Raw genomic sequence first — 17,905 nt, 5'->3', positions numbered from 1 at the left:
AAAGGAAATAGTAGGGTTGGGGAATGGCTCAAGAGCTCAAGGCCCAGAGTTCATATCCCAGTACTTGGGGGAGGAAGAAGAAAAGAAAAAGAAACTAGTGCAAACTTTCATCAAAATGTCAATGAACTTCACTCAATAATTAAACACAGTTAATCCAGAATATTTAGATTATCTGTCAAGAGTTCATCAGTTGCCAACTATTGTTTGTCTAAAGTATAAATTGATAGGTAGGCATGAATTGATACTACTTGAATGTAGTTAAATCATTTTAAGAAATAAACTAAAATTATATCAAGAAATAAACTAAATTAATAAATATTAATAAAAGAAAATTACTAGAAACACTTAAACTCAGGGAGGACTTCGAACTTGCTAAGTAGTTGCTCTACCAGTTGAGTAACATCCTTTAGGCTTTTTTGATCGTTTTTTTTCTAAATAGGGTCTGCCTGGCTTGGATCATGGTCTTCCTATTTACAATTGCATGACAGGCATGCAACACTATGCCTAACCTTCCTTCCTTTTTTTAAAAAAATTGGTTGAGATAGAGCATCACAAACTCTTTGCCAAGGCAAAGTCCTGAAATCCTATCTTGTAAGTAGAGAGGATTGCATGTATAAGGCCTTGTATCCAACTCTGAGGATACTCTTCAAATGTAAATGGCAAAAAATTAGTGCCTGGAAAAGAGCTGTTTCTTTCAAGCATCTTATGCACCCTGTCATATCTCTCCTGTTTTCCTAATAGTTTCTGCTAACCTCACGAGTCAAATTATAAAGATCCTGGACATACTAGAAAAACAGTAGGTATAAAGACACTACAAACTTTAATGGTAAAATGCTAAAATATAATTATTCTTATACATAGTCTATATAACTGTCTTACCAATAAATGTAAACTATAGGTCTAAATAATCTCATTTATATATAAATTATATTTTTAAATTATTAGTATCTTAATAGTTTCAAATATAAGCTGTTTACAATTTTGTTTTTTTATTCTATTTGAATCATAGTATTCTCTCAAAATACAGATAAATAGAGGCTGGAGGTGTGGCTCAAGTAAAAGAGAGCTAGCCAAACAAGTAATTCCAGCAAGCATCAGACCCTGAATTCAACACCAGTACTGGAAAACATCACAACAACGTCTCTGTCCCCCCCCCCCCCAACAGAAACAAAATAACAGGTAACTAAGAGATTTGATAATTCTAGAGATTTGATTACTCTATAGTAAAACCAATCCATTCAATATACCCTTGGTATCCATGCATATATGATTCTGAGGAGACTGTTGTTGAGGAAAACACCCAAATGTTCAGAGAACATGGAGCTCAGTACACTAAAAGTTCTCACATTTACCTATACTGCATCTACATTAGGTCTTAGTATCTGTAAGTTGAAACTGCATGGAGTAGGCTACATTACTGTTACAAAAAATACAGTTGTACCTATTAACACTGCATACCAAAACTAAATCTTATTTTCTACTCTTTATCTTAAATACTGCAGATGTCTGATTCATTTTTCCCCATAACACTGCCAAACTTCTGCTAAGATATGTCACTTTCAGCAAATCTAAAAATTTCACCCTATCACTTAACACATTTCAATGCCCCTTGAGGCTTGGGAGGATGTCTGGAACTTTTACCTTGTTTCTTTTGCCTTTTGGACAATGTACTGTATTTTTAGAAAATGAAGTATAGGCAAAATACTCAGCAAATCACACAATGACTTAAAGAAATCTGATGATAATGCTGCACTCACTGAAAGCTTCTTATTAACTGAGAACATAATACTTGCATGAGAATTTTTGGTCTTACAATTTATTTTTTATTTCATGAATGAGTTAACTAACCAAATAACTAATTTACTGTTTTTCACCACAGCCAGGTGAAGGAAATCAGTGAATATAAGCTTACTGTAACTTTAAGTTTACAAACTAGTAAATTTCTAGTTTTAATTCACTGACAGAACTTATACTAAAAAAAGTCATCTCATTCCTTAATACTAATTACATAATATTTAGATTAAAATTATAAAATTAGATTGAAGTGTTAACTCATAAATACATACATTACAAAACCACTTCCAGAACTTAAGCACTTTACTTACTGTTGCTTGCATCCTTTTCAATTTTCTCATACAATTGTTTCTACCACAGCTACCAACAGCTGCTCTAAGATTCAACTGTTTCTGCTCCCAAAGTTCCAATTTGTTCCAGTTCACTAAATATGAAGGTAATTTTCACTGGCAAACTGGACTTCAAACTGTCCTTAGTCTAATATGGCAACTTTTACAAACTTCATTCTGGTAGCATCTTACATTATTTTACAATGGTCCAGTGTAAATACATGTAGAGATGGGATGTCAGAGGTACAATTGATTATTAGAATACTCATCAACAGCCACTTCCAAGCTTGCTATCAAATTAGCCAATGTGCAGTAAGCATCTATTGTGCATGAATGTATCTGGTTACCATAGTAACAAATAAACAAAGAACAGCAGTAGCATCTGATTCTGGATCATCCAATGTCAGCTAACAAATTAGATTTTAAGAGTAAACTGTTTCCAAATATATTTCATTATAAAGCTGTATATTTAGTTATATACTTTTTGCCTCTGCTCTTGGAGAATGGAAGTTTATATTTACTACATATAGATATGTATGTAGGTTATATATATATATACTACATGTAGATATCTATGTAATGAAGTAGACAGCATCATATTTAACAACAATATATCCATAGAAATGATAATCTACTGGTTTAACTGACTCCACAAATTTAAACCATTTATCAAAGACTAGTAACTGTCTTACAATAATTTATTTCTGGATCATTAGTAATCACATTTAAATTATGCAAACATATAAAAGGTAAATGCATCTAAAATAATTTTAACTGAGACAAAATCCAGACTATAAAATTTGTCCTACCGAGTACAATTTAGTAGTTCTTAGTATATGAAAAGCTGTACAACCATCAGCACAGCAAATTTTTAAAGTTTTGTTAATTCAAAAAGAATCTTTTATAAACTTTCACTACTGGTTTCTCTCATTTAGCATATTTTTCAGATTTATCCAAATTGAAGCACATATTGAAGTACTGCCTAGCAGTTTGTGGCTAATATTCTATTGCATATATATATGCAATATATGGACATTTAGAAATAATCTGTTATCTATTATGAATGCTACTGAACAATTTTTGCATGGACATATATTTTATTTCTTTTGGAAAAGGAACTTTGGCCCCTATAGTAACTGTCTGAGGAATTTACATTTTCATTCCTACTACTAGTATGCAAAGTTTCAAACTTTTCCACATCTTTTCAATAATTTATCACTTATTATGTGACTACTGAAATTACAGCCATCATAGTAAGTATGATAGAGTATATCATTGTGGTTCTGACATCATTTTCCAAATAACTGTTAAAAATCTTTTCATGTGCTTGTACACAATTGTCAAATCTCTACCTTTTACTTGGGTTGTATTTTTATCATTGAGTTATAAGAATTCTTTATATATTTGGAACACAAGCTCCTTATCAGATACTTGGCTTGTAAATATTTCCTGCAATTATTTGTCTTCTAAATTTCTTCTTTCTTATTTATTTTTGCATCATTATTCTAAGTGAAGTACTGAAGTCTCCAACTATTATTTTTTGTCTCTTTTCCTTCAAATTTTTCAATTATCACTTCAGATATGTGGAAGCTCTGTCTGCTGTTAGGCCAAATGATCTCTTTTTTCACTATAAGGCTTGTAGTAGCTTTTCATTCAGTACTTGGATTTGAACTCAGGGCTTCACACTTGCTAAGCAGGCACTTTACCATCTTACTTTTTTTTTTTTTTTTTTTTGTCTTGTTGGTCATGGGGCCTGAACTCTGGGCCTGGGCGCTGTCCCTCAGCTCTTTAGCTCAAGGCTAGCACTCTAACTTGAGCCATAGCACTACTTCTGCCTTTTTCTGCTTATGTGGTGCTGGGGAATCGAACTCAGGGCCTCATGCATGCAAGGCAAAGCACTCTTCCACTGAGCCACCTTCCCAGCCCCCATTTGACCTATTTCATTAATCCCTCTTTTTTCTTTCTTTTTGGTTGGTCATGGGGCTTGACTCAGGACCTGGTCACTGTCTCTGAGCGCTTTTGCTCAAGGCTAGCACTGTACCACTTTGAGCCACAGCTGGTTTTCTGATGGAGCTATTTTATTTCTGGTGTCAAACTATTTTATTTATTGACTAATTAGAGGTAAGTCTCACAGACTTTCCTGCCCAGGCTGGCTTTGAACCATGAGCCTCCAAAGTAGCTAGGATTATAGGTGTGAGCCATTGCGGCTGGCAATTATTAGCCTTTTTTTGCATTGGTCATTTTTGGGATGGGTCTAGTTTTATGCCCAGGCTGACCTGTACTATGATCTTCCTATTTGTGCTTCCCTTTGTAGCTGGGTTGACAGGAACATGCCATTGTGTTCTCTTGTAGCTTGAGATCACAGGCATATTCCATGATGCTGACCCTTTGGTTAAGGCGGAGTCTTACAAACTTTCATGCCTGGGCTGGCCTCAAACAGTGATTCCTCCAGTCTTTATTCCCAAATAGGATTACAGGCTTTTTAAAATTTAAATTACAGCATTTTTTATATTTAAAGTAATTTACTTGGTATTAGTTTTGCTTCATTAATACAGAAAACTTCACTTCTATTTTGGTTATAGTTTGCAGAGAACCAAAGAGCAGTTTTTTTCCTAAAAGAAATTTTTCCTAACTGGGCTGGGGGTTTAGCCCAGCAGAAGGGCGCCCGCCTGGCATGCTCAAGGCCCTTGGTTTGGTCCTCAGCCCTGGGGAAAAAAAAAGAAATTTTTCCTAACTATAGAATAGCCAGGAGTTAATTTAATAGAATATCAATGCTTTTGTTGATGAATCCTAGACTATATCAAAATCCACAGCTATTACATTTCATTGCTTTAAGGTATTTCTTTCAGAGTTTGATAACTCTCTTTCATAACAATATATCTTATTAAAGTATTATAAAATATTTAATATTTCTATTATAATTTTATAGTAGCTTGAATTATGTGAAAATATTCAGTTAAAAAAATATTCAGTTAACTGCTCAAATAAAATAGCTTACCAGTTAGGCACTTAAAATAACATGTTAAATTTTATTTTTTGGAAATATATTCTTCAATAACAAATGAATTAGATGATATTGATCCCAGTTATTCAGTAAGAATCCTAATATTGTTTTGTGCCAAATATAAAAATCAATTCTAGCTTAAATTCTTTAGACCTGTGTTTCTTAATGACATTTTAGAAAGCTTCTTCCTTTTAGAGTACTTTATAATTTATACCCAATTTGTAAGACAGATTTTATTTTGGAACAAGAATTAACAGAGAATTTTATACAGAGATAGTACTTGAACATGAACGAATTTATTTTTTTTTAGCGTTGCATAGCTGCATCTTTATCATAAAATTAAATTCTCAAAAGGCAATAATACAAGCAGATTTTCCAATGTGAATCTAGTATATAAGGCATCTTCTGTTTAAAAAAGCTTATAAATAACATCCGAGCTTGAAAAATGTATTTTCCCATGAAATGCTGTTAGAAATCGCACGGTATAACCATATAGGAGGGGAAAAAACCTCCAGCAGAAAAGAGACTAAAATAATGGTTATATTCTAACCTTTACAAAAGCTTCTAAGAAAGAGGAATTTAACAGAAACTATTTTAATTTTCAGGCAAACATAGAGATCAGTGTTTTAGATATCAAATTTATGATTGAGGGTCTGGACCACAATTTTGGGGCACAATATTTTTTTTTTTTTGGGTCCGGTCGTGGGGCCTTAACTTGGCCTGGGCGCTATCCCTCAGCTCTTCAGCTCAAGGCTAGCACTCTACCACATGAGCCGCAGCGCCACTTCCGGCTTTTTTCTTTTTGCTTATGTCGTGCTGAGGAAATGAATCCAGGGCCTCAGGCATGCAAGGCAAGCGCTCTATCACTGAGCCACCTTCCCAGCCCCTGGGGCACAATATTATTTTCACAAAGATATGGGTTATTACTGCAGTACCTTAGTCATCTCAACGCTAAAGTTTATTAAATATTTATAGCCTGGTATGCAAGTTATCAATTTTTTAAATACATGTATTCACAAATTTGTAATTTTTAAAACTTAAAAGCCTAAGTTTTTAAAGTACTTGTAGCTCAGATTTTTTTGCTTCTGATTTCTAGTTTAACTAACAGAGCTTTCATCTCCATGAGTTAGTAATAAGATAGCAATACCATTAGGTAAAAGCTAATCTTATAAATTAATCTGGTAAGGTTTTTTAAGATGGTATAAAAAGTGAAAAGTACCCTTGCTTTTCCTTGTTCTGTTTTTGTTTTCCTCTGGACATAAGGTTATAAATTGTCTAAAGAACAATTGTCAAGTAAGTGTCCAACCAAAGAGACTGCTTTTCATGAAAACTTACCAAGTTAACTACAAAAATGATGTGGGCTCCAAGGTTGGGAAATTCAGTTACCTATGATATGGTTTATTTATTCTGATGTTCTGAAGTAAAGATTTGAGTTGTAAAAAGAAGGAAAAAAAAACCCTATTTTTACAATTATCCAGCAGGCTTTGAACAATTTTATCCTATACCTAGTCATATATTTATATAAGGTGAGGATTGATTATATTGTCAATGTAGGTAAAGAATAAACATGCTTTTAAAAGTTTAGAAAATGGAAAAAAATCATATTAAATAAAGCAAGCCAGACCCAAAGAAACATAGGTCCCATGGTTTCCCTTAAGTGTAATAATTAGTATACAATTAGGATAATCTTAGCAGATTAGCAGAATAGCTCAATAGCTATGTATATATGACCATATAAGATGATACTAAGCAAAATGAACTCCAAGACATGGACACAAAAGGTTTTTCTTTGTTGTTCTCAATGTACAACGTGATTTGTTTTTTCTTTTGTGTTTTTCCCCCTATGGTTTATCCCCTATTGTTACTGTATTTGATTTTGGTACCCTGGTATTGTATATATGTTTATCTGAACTAGGGAAGGGAAGGGGAACAACAAAATGGTGAGACAAAGGACAAAAGGGGAACCTATGCAACAGCGATACTCACAAGACAATATGTTAGAAATGATCTGCACAACTTGGTGGGGAGATGGGAAGGAGGGAAAGAGGGAGAAAAATGAGGGAGGAGGTAACAAGTCAGACAAGAAATGTAATCACTATCTGACTTATGCAACTGTAACCCCTCTGTATATCACCTTGACAATAAAATTAAAATTAAAAACAAAGTTTATATAACAAAAAAAGCTAAAGTTAGACTACAAAAAATGTTTTATTTTACACAGAATAAAACACTACTTTACATTTTTGTTCTACCAAAGCCCCATTTTGGATGATCTCCCTGAAAATTACAATCGAATATGGACCTCTGAAAATCTATTTTTCCATAGTGTCAGTAACACTGGCCAAAATGGTCCAATTCAATCTTTTCAAAACTCTAGGGATTAACTAAAGACTTGAAACAACTGACTCAAGGAAGCCTAAATCCTCATATGAACAAGGAGCTTTGAACCATTTTAATTTACTCTATTCTCTTTTCCTTCTCCCCAACTTCATAGTAGCCTTGAAAATCTACAGCTTCAAAGTCACAGTAATAGTGAAAACTAGACTAATTAGCCACCAGAGAGGACAAATGAGTTTGCTGTTCCCTAAGAATTTCATCTCCAAAGAACTGTCATCATCTGATCTATCTGGCAGTTTCCTGGAAACCTCCGGTCACATGGCTTGTCTTTATTTGACCTGACTGAGAGCTCCCCTTACTGTAAACAATATATGGGAGTTGGTTAGCTTCACAGTTGCCTGTGGAAATAACAAGTGGAAAAACAAGAAGCCCACCAAAAACCCTAAAGGAAAAAGTAACTACAGAAAAGATAGCTACAGTCAGCTTTGAATAGCTCCAACATAGTCAAGACAAAGCGCAGTATAAACCAAGATTCATTTTGGTATCATAGGCATGCTTATTCAAGTGTTGTATCAACAGTTACTAATGTCCTTCCCTTCACACTGAATCAAAATTTCCTCAGTGCAAATAATACAAGGGCTTCTCACCTTCATATTCTGGAGATTAAGACCAGAATAAATGATTAGGAATCTTACAGACTTAGTTTTTGTCTTTTAGAAGATTTTTTAATAAACTTAGTAATAACACTGCTATAATTTTTAATTTTAATATTCACTTCTTAAGACTTATTAAAACTAAATGAAATAATGCATGTAAACGGCTTGACTTAATATCTGACACATATTAAGGTTCAAAGGGTGGATGCTATAAATTTTATTACCTCTACTGATACATTCCCAAATACCTTACAATCAAATAAAGTTCATACTCCCTCAAATCCCCAACGTGCTGCTGTTATTTTTATTGTAGAAAACTATGTATTTTCCTAAATATTTTGCATCTTAAAGTAAGATTAGTCCCTACAACTCAGGAAATTCCAACTTTATAACCCTAACACCTTGCTTTAATGGCTCATACACGCAGCCATTATTTCCCCTGCTCTTCATCATCTATGAGCCAGGTACAACAAACTAGAAACCATGTAATGTTCTTTCGAATTATTATGCAGTCAAGAATTCAATGGGTATCTTACAATTTAAGAAAAGTGAGGGAAGGAATAGGTAGAGGAGGGATGGGTGAGAATACTAAAAGGGGTAATATTGGTCAAGATGTAGTGTATTCTAAACTTTTTTAAGTAGAAGCACTTAAAGGAAATAAGAATAAGAATAAACCTTGGCCAATTCTAGACAATTGCTCTGCTCCTCTTTGCCTTTCTTGCAGCCTTTTCCAATAAAGGCTTTAGTCTAGGCTTTCTCCTAGCTTTTTTGTTTGTGACACAGGGTTTCACTAAGTAGTCTAGCTGGTCCAAATTCATGATTCCCCTTCCTCTGCCACCCCAGCTTAGATTATAGGCATAAGCTGCCATGCATAGTGTTTTCTGTAGCTCTTCTTCTGTTACCTAGCCACAATCTAATGTATTCCTCATACTTCCTACCTTTTTTTGAAAATGTAATAGAACCATTCAGTGGTATCTATTTATCTGTGTTCTTTCTCAGATGGTACAAATCAGAAAAATTACAAATCAGGAAAAACAGCAAAATAAAAGACTACTTAAATGGAGATTTTGATCAAGAAACTTGATAACCAGAGCAAGCATTTTTAGCTTCGATTTTTGTTTTCAGTGCAGGGGATCAGTTCTAGGACCTGGCATAAACGAATTACATTCTCTGTCATTAAGCTACACACCAGCCCAGGCTGAGTATTTTAATTAAAACGCCAAGTATGCTCTATCCCTTTGGAAGATAAATGTATAGGAATTAAAGAAAATGGTGTTAAATTAATAAACTATTGAACCACATGACAAACCAAAGTATCTGAACTTTTGATGGTGGCAAACAAATAAAGCTGGGCATTCCACTTGTGGTAAAGTTCATATTTTTTTTTTGTCACAAACACATTTTAATTTTCACAAGCAAATTGTCATTATCATGGTCTATACAGTTTATGAATTCTATGAGCTTTGACAATACAAGCTATTTTTTCCACATCAGGTGATGTTTACATTTCTTACCTTTTGCTTAATGTGGGCTGTTCCCACTTATTCTGTTCCTCCTCCTGGCTTCCCTCTGTTTCGTGCATGTATCTACCATATATACGGTCCAGAACATGGAGTCACTTAGCAATGATATGACAAAATGGGTGGCTGTCCTTTGTTTCTTGATGAAGTTCATATTTTCTAAAGCTGATCTAATCTGTAAATCTTTCAGGGCATCATAATCACTTTTATATGTTTTACTTCCTCTACCAGAAAGGAATATAAAATCAAATCAAACATATGACTGAGAATACAAAATGGTATAGCTTCTTTGGCAGATAGTTTGGTTTCTTACAAAGTTAAGTTTTACATTATGATCTAACAATCATTCTCCAAATGTGAAACTTATGTACATCTAGTAGTCCTCACTTGAGTGTTTAATGCAGGCTTTATGTATAAATGTCCCAAATTGGAAATCCTAAGGTAGTCTTTAATAGGGTGATAAGTCATAGATAATAGATTACTAGATTAATGGATTAATTAGCTAGGATATCTATACAATGGGAGTATTATTCACTAGTTTCAAAAATAAAAATCAGGTATTAATCCATTAAGAGAAACTGTCTAGACCAACTGTCCTGCTTCTAGGGAAGTAAGTTTGAAAAGGCTGTTTGAATTCAACTGACATTCTGGAAAACATAAGATTATAAGAGAAAGGATCAATGATTGTTGGAGGTTCAGGGTAAGCAAAGAAGGGATAAATTGGTTAAAAAAATGGGATTCTTAAGGTAATAAAACAATTCTGTATCATACTAGAATGGTGACATAGGACATTATACATTATCAGGCATGTCTCAACTGATAGAGCACCAGATATGAGTAGAAAAGCCAAATGAGAGTGTAAAACCCTGAGTTCAAACTCTGGTAGCATTAGCATGTGCTGACAATAGTAGTGCACAGGTGTGCACGTGCACACACAGAGGCAAAATCCAAAAAAACAAATATAACAAACCCCCAAAGAACTATAAAACACCAATGTTCGTGCATAGGATTCTATCGCCAAGTGCTAATACACTTCTAGGGGAAACTGTGGGAGAGATCATATGTAAGAACTCTGTACTGTCTGCTCAATTTTTCTTATAAGTCTTAAGCTGCTTGTAAAAATGTCCATTAATAAAAGAGTAGGGAGTGGGATTCCATAAATACCAAAAAAAGATTCAGCTGCTTGCTAGTCAAAAGGAATGAGAAATGCGTGTAATTGCTTCACTAGAAACAGTACTAGCAGTGATGTTTCAAAAGCTAAAAGACCCACCAAATGTACAATGTTATTGTAGCAAATATGTATAGTGTTTAAAAAGATAAAATATTGGTGAAGCAATACATAATTATAGCCAACCATAAGAAAACCAATTTGATCCCAGGAGATAGAAAGGAAATCATCCTATTGAGTAGAAAACTCCCAAGAAAGTGAAGAGAAGAGATAATCTGTTACTCTTAATTTTTAACATCATTCATGTATCTAGAATTGAGTTTTAGTTTGCTTTTTTACTGGAGATACTTGTGTCATTTGTCCACAGGCACACTTTAATTTGGCATACCAATGAGTTCTTAAGATAGGTTATAGATTATTGCCAATCATTAGCTAGCTTCATATTCTACCAGTTACTCATCTACTCTCTAAGATGCATCTTTATATCATTTAAAAATCTATCTTCCTAGTTTTCTAATCCACTGCTCACTATAAATAATTCCTCACTAGCATATTGTAATACCCCGATAAGCGAGAAAACCCAGCACAAAGGCACTTTATTTATTTATTTATTGTCGGTCGTGGGGCTTGAACTCTGGGCCTGGGCGCTGTCCCTCAGCTCTTCAGCTCAAGGCGAGCGCTCTACCACTTGAGCTACAGCGCCACTTCCGGGTTTCTGGTGGTTTATTGGAGATAGGAGTCTCACGGTCTCTCCTGCCCGGGCTGGCTTTGAACCGCGATCCTCAGATCTCAGCCTCCTGAGTAGCTAGGATTACAGGCGTGAGCCACCAGCGCCCGGCTCACAAAGGCACTTTAAAGGTGACAAAGGAGTTGTATTAGTTGGTCTACAACCCTGTCCTGGGTTACCTCCGAACTAAGAGTAACTGCAACCTCCAAGGGAGCAAGTTTTTGTCTTTTTCCTCCTTCCTACATGCCTCTCTGCTCTCCATGGGCGTCTTGGACTCTGTAGGCTTTTCCGACTCTGCAGCTCTCTCCGATCTCCACTGGTCTCTCTCACTCTCCGCGGGCCTCACCGGTCTCCACAGGCCTGTCCAACTCTCTGCAGGCCTCTGTGGAGGCTTCTCCACCCTCCATGGGCCTTCCAATCTCCACTGGCTTCGCTGCCTCTCCACGTCTCTGCCGGCCTCTGTTTCTCTGCTGGCCTCTCTGCTTCTCTATCGGCCCCTCTGTAGATCTCTCAGCCCCGCACAGGCCTCCTCAGGCCTCTCCAGTCTGCACAAAGGCCTATCGGCAGGCCTGCCGGCCCTGTGTGGGTGTCCCTAGGCCTATCTGCTGGTCTGGGTCTCTCTTCCTGCCTGGGTCTCCCTCAAGCCTGTGCGGGCTTCCCTGGGCCTCTCTGCAGGCCCGGGCTTTCCCTCAGGCCTGCCCAGCCTTTCCCGGGCCTCTCTTCCAACCTGGGTCTCCCCTCACGCCGGCCTGGACCTCACGGCCAGCTCTGGTCTCCCCTCAGGCGGGTGCAGCTTTCCCCAGGCCGACTCCAGGTACTGCTCCACTCCGGGAGCCTATTATCTCTGGCAGTGTCTCTCTCCCCCCTCTCCTCCCTGGGATCCCCTCCTTCCTATATCCAGTGACCTGCCCGCTAGGCCACCCTTTGATTGCCCCACGCCCCCAGCAGCCTGGAGTGCGTGGTGGTTATGTCAGCGTGGGGCCGGACTTCACGACCCCCTTTCCCACCAGGTTCTCACAGTATCTATAGTTATAAACTGTATTCAATTCAGATCTAGCAAACATTTACACAGAGCTCTATCAGGTTTATTTAGCCCTTAGAATTACAGCTACTCTAAAAAGATCTCTGTCGCTCCTTCCTTCCTTCCTTTCTTCCTTCTCCCTCCACCCCCCTCTCCCTTTCTTTTCTTTCTTTTGTGCCTGTCCCTAGGGCTTAAATTCATAAGCCTGGACACTGTCCCTGAGCATTTTTGCTCAAAGATAGTGCTCTACCATTCGACCCAACAGCTCCACTTCCAGCTTTTTGTAGGTTAATTGGAGATAAGGATGCTAAACCTTCCTATGGAGGCTGGCTTTGCATTATGATCAGATCTCTACCTACAAAGTAGCTAGAATTACAAGTTTGAGCCACTGGTGCCAAGCTTTTACTTCCTTTTTAAAAAGAAGTAAATGTACTAGATATGTAATAACTTAGGACACCTGAATCCAAGTATTTCCACCAGCTTAGGTACTTTCCATTCATCTTTAGGTCTTTCTGTGGTAGTTAGAATTCAAGGCTTCTCTCCATCTCGTGAAACTTGTGCATTTTCTTCCGCTGTTAATCCTTTTATTAGGGCTAGAACTCAGGACCTCTAGATAAGTGCTAGATTTAAGCTATGTCACTAGATTTTTTTCACTCTTTTCTCTCTTCTCCCCTTTTAAAAAATCCTACCAAAAACCCTATCCTCTGGACCTCAGGGTTCAACCTTATCTTTACATCTTATTCTAGTAGGTTTTTATTTCCAGATCCTTATTCTACATCCATCTGCATGATAGCTATGGTGTCCAGAAGAGTTCAAAAACATTTTACCAACAGAACGTTCTTTGGGGAAGAAGAAGCAAAACAAGCCTTAAGCACTGTGGTGGTGGTTCATGGTTCAGGCTGGTATTGTGTTGTCCCCTTAGCAGAATATAAAACTATAGACACTATGGCAATGTATTATATAATTAACTACTTAATATATTATTTAACTACTTAATGTATTATTTATGCAGTATTATCAACTATTTGAGACTAGTGACTGATCTGAAGCAACAAATGATAACACCATCAGTCTAAGTCTCAGAAATCACAAAAGTTAATAAATACCTGCCACATCTATGATATTTTTGTAGCATAAAAAAATCCTCACAATTAAATTTGACCATAGAAATCAAGCTAGTGAAATAAAGTTGCTGCTAAAAGATATCTGAGTACATGCTAAAGGTAAAACCAGGACATAACCCTTTTTGTGTCATAACCCTTTTTATTCAAAGCAGAAAAACCTAGAGACCAAGCCAATTACTTTTCAATAGCAAAGAATAGGTCCTTATCTACTTTTAATTATACATTAGAGATATTAAATTTGTAGAGTAACAAATAAGGTATGATTCTTTTTTGTTTTTCCAAAGAAGAGATTTGAGTAATTCTTAGGAGTAGAGCTTAGAGTGATCTTGATCAAATTATGCAGCCTACTGAAACTCATTTTGTTTCATTTGCAAATTAAGGACAGGTACACTTCTTGCATGGGATTGTTGAAAGAATTAAGTGAGATCATAAACTTCTCAGTAAAATGTCTGTAACACAAAAAGTATGAAGCTGTTCTTTTCCTCCAAATTATCATTTAGTCTTTGTTTTCTCATCCACCACATTAAAACAGCAACCATAAGATAGTTGTGAGAATTAAGACCACTGCCTACCATACTGTAGCCACTTACAAACACTCATTATTATTCCTATCCTTTCAGGATTAAGAGAAACTTAGTGAGTACACCCACAGAACTAAACTTTGAAAGCCCTGGGCTGGGAAAACAAAACCATATCAGCCTTGCAGGAATTGTGTATTTGGAGTGAGAGGCTGGTATGAGATACAGAAAAAAAGATAACATTTTATTATTTTACAATGTAGGTAGTCATTTAATTGCATAATTGTCATAATTTCATGACCCAAAGAAATAATTTATAATTATCATTAAGGCACAGGGCTAAACTTGGTTTAAAAACATTTGAGGAGCAGTACATTGTTAATTTAAAAGAAAACAAGAACAACTTTAATGGTGACAAAATACACACAAAGAAGTTGACTATGAACTAGGGAGGCACTTTAAAAACAACTTCAAAGCAGTCTCATTATTTTGTCTTAACATCAAAAATCATTCTGAACTGGAATTCAAAATGAACTGGAGTTTTTGCTGATTAGCAGGAACCCATTATTGTGAAGTTTAATTAAATGCTAAAATTTTCATTCTTATGAAAGACAGACATATGCTAGACATAGAAAATAAACATTTCAATTTCCTTACCTGTTGTGTTCCATCTGCACTTACAATAGGGGCAGACAGAAGAGAAATATCACTACTTAAAATCTGAGTTGTATCCAGTAGCGGTGGATGTTCTGCCATTATCAATAAGACATAAATACCAGATAACCCTTCAACTCTGCAAAACAAAAATATGTAGTCATTTGTGTGTGTACTTTTAAAGTATGTTAAAATACAGTATATTCAATATCTATCTCATTCTTTAACATAAAGTTTTTTAAGGTTAATTTGTATTATTATTAAAGTATTGTACAAGGGAACTACTGTTTCATAAATCAGGTGATGAGTACATTTATTTTGGGACAATGATAAAGAGACAGTCTTAACAAAAGAAAACCACAACACTTTGTGTACTACTTTTTTCATTTAAGGAAATATTTCTTAAAGATTCAAGTAATACTGATATCAGAAGCACCTACTTATATTCATATTAAATCTCTAGATATCTTTAATCACCACTATGCAATCTATACACTAAAGTAGACACTAAATACACTTATTTAAAAATTGTATCAGTAACTTTTTTCTTTGGCAGATAATTGTGAAGCCCTTGCTTCTGCATCATCTTGAAGCACTTGCCTTGAAACATTACTCAATAAGAATTATGATTTATAACTTACTTTTTAGACATCAAAATAGTAGAAAACTTGCTCAGGATTAGGATAAGAACCTACAAGTTTTAAGTTTTAAGTTCTTACATTACTGGCTCATCTGGTTTATTATAACTACAACAAACAAAATATTTTCAGTAATGATAATGCATACAGTTAGAAATCGTTAACTGTAGATGCAATTATCAGACTGCATACTATGTTACTATTAATAGGATATATTAACATTATTCTATACAATGTGAACCATAAAGAATCAGCATAATCTATACTTATCTTTCAAAGACTACTACAATTGCCAAGTACTTTAAATTTTGTCAAATGATTTCTCACTGTGAAATATACAAAGAATTTTAAGTCAGGAGTCAATGTATCATTTTCATTCTTGCATGGTACATAAGGTAATATATAAGAAGAAACAGGATGTTAATTCAGTATTAAAGAGAGACATGGTAAGCAATTTGTCTCCCTCCCTCTCTCCCTCCCTCAATATTATAGACTACTTCTGAGAAAACAACCAAATTCTAGTTTCCAGAGTGTCATATTAAACAATGTATTTTAAGATCTAAGAGAGATTAAAGACCTGAATATTAAATATAAGAATTCCTAAAAGATTAACACAGAAATACCTTTATAGCCATAAAACAGGGAAAAAAAGATTTCTCAAATAGAGTATAAAACATTTTTTAAATCAAAAAGGAAAAGAGTATATTGGACTTCCTTAAAATTAAAAGTATATGTTAGCCAGATATCATCGGCCCAAACTTGTAATCCTAGCTACTCAGAAAAATCACTTCTCAAAGCCAATTTGGGCAGAAAAGTCCAAGAGACAATATCTCTAAATAACTAGCAAAAAGCTGAATTGAAGGCAAGTGTACAACACCAGCCATGAGCAAGAAAGTCAAGTGAGAGTGAAAGACCCTGAGCTTAAGCACTCTAGTACCACACACACAAAAAAGTATACTTTAAAAATGTCTTTAGCAGGGCGCCCATAGCTCACACCTATAATCCTAGCTACACAGGAGGCTGAGATCTGAGGATCATGGTTCAAAGCCAGCCCAGGCAGGAAAGTCAGGGAGACTCTTATCTCCAATAAACTACCAGAAAACCAGCAGTGGTACTATGGCTCAAGAGGTAGAGTGCTCACCTTGAGATGAAGAGCTGAGGGACAGTGCCCAGGACCATTGTTCAAGCCCCACAGCCGACCAAAAAAAAAGGAAGTCTTAAAAAAATGTAAGCCCCTCACTAAAGATATTTGTAACAAGTAACTAACAAAGAGTATAAATTCAGAATACATATCAAGTATAAATTTACTTTTTTTAATTGTCTTTTTTTTTTGTCTTTTTTTGGGGTACTGAGAACTGAACCCAGGACATTGCACTTGCTAGGTAAATGCTCTGCCACTGAGCTACATCCCAGCCCTACAAATTGACTTTTTAAAAAACAAAAATGAGCTGGGCACCGGTGGGTGGCTCACACCTGTAATTCTAGCTACTCAGGAGGTGAGATCTGAGGATCGAGGGTTCAAAGCCAGCTCAGGCAGGAAAAGCCCATAGACTCTTATCTCCAATTTACCATTCGAAGTAGTGGTGTGGCTCAAGTGGTAGAGTGCTCACCTTGGGCTGAAGAGCTGAGGGACAGCGCCTAGGCCCAGAGTTCAAGTCCCACGACTGACAAAAAAAAAAAAATGACAAGAAACTTGAATAGTTCTTCACTAAGATAGAAATTCAAGAGGCTAATACATATATGAAAAGATTACCAAATCCACTAATTAATAGGTAAATAAAATTAAAAACCATACCTATTAGGTACCAATTAAGAGTAATAAAAATGAAAAAAGACATAATAGCAAATGGTAGTGAGCTTTAGAATTAACAAATTCATATAGAGTGGGAATGGAAACTAATAAAATGATTTTAGAAAAGTTTAATAATCTCTACCAAAGTTGAACAAAGCACACTCTACCAACTAGTTGAATTGAGATCCAGCTATGAGACTCCTAGTGTGTGTGTATGTGTGTGTATGTGTAATCTTAAAATGATTAGAAAAAAACAAGCGCAGGAACAAGTTCATAGCAGCAGAATTGCTCATAGTTCAAAAGCATATACAATCTACATACCCCTTCACAATCAACTGTTTTACTCAATGAATTAGTGGTTCTGGAATATGAATAAATCCACCAATACAATATGAGTGAAAACATACAGAAGAATACATACTGCAGAGCTTTATTTATATAAAATTCAAAAACAGATAAAACAGGACAGTGGTTGCCTTTGAGAAGGAAGAAAGAATAGGGACAGGAGGAAGGTATAAAGATTGTTTCAGGGGTGCTGGTAATGTTGTCTTGACATAGGAGACTTTTACATATATTCTTGACTGAATTACTAAATGGGCTCTGCTGAGTATGCTCTTTTCTGA

At 35.6% G+C, this 17,905-nt stretch overlaps 1 protein-coding gene across 3 annotated transcripts in view; it reads right to left on the bottom strand.

Moving 5' to 3' along the window:
* The window catches only part of Fndc3a (fibronectin type III domain containing 3A), a 117,998-nt gene that overhangs the window by 82,453 nt on the left and 17,640 nt on the right, over positions 1–17,905 (bottom strand). For all 3 annotated transcript variants that reach the window (XM_042685794.1, XM_042685795.1, XM_042685796.1), the window contains exon 2: positions 14,856–14,991. In XM_042685794.1, the coding sequence (XP_042541728.1) occupies positions 14,856–14,954 (99 nt within the window). In that variant the 5' untranslated portion in view covers positions 14,955–14,991. The remainder of the gene's footprint in view (positions 1–14,855; positions 14,992–17,905) is intronic.

This window comes from Dipodomys spectabilis, unplaced genomic scaffold, assembly GCF_019054845.1.
Source record: "Dipodomys spectabilis isolate Male_0828 unplaced genomic scaffold, ASM1905484v1 ptg000095l, whole genome shotgun sequence".
Taxonomy (NCBI): Eukaryota; Metazoa; Chordata; class Mammalia; order Rodentia; family Heteromyidae; genus Dipodomys; species Dipodomys spectabilis.
This window is presented reverse-complemented; position numbering and strand designations above follow the sequence as displayed.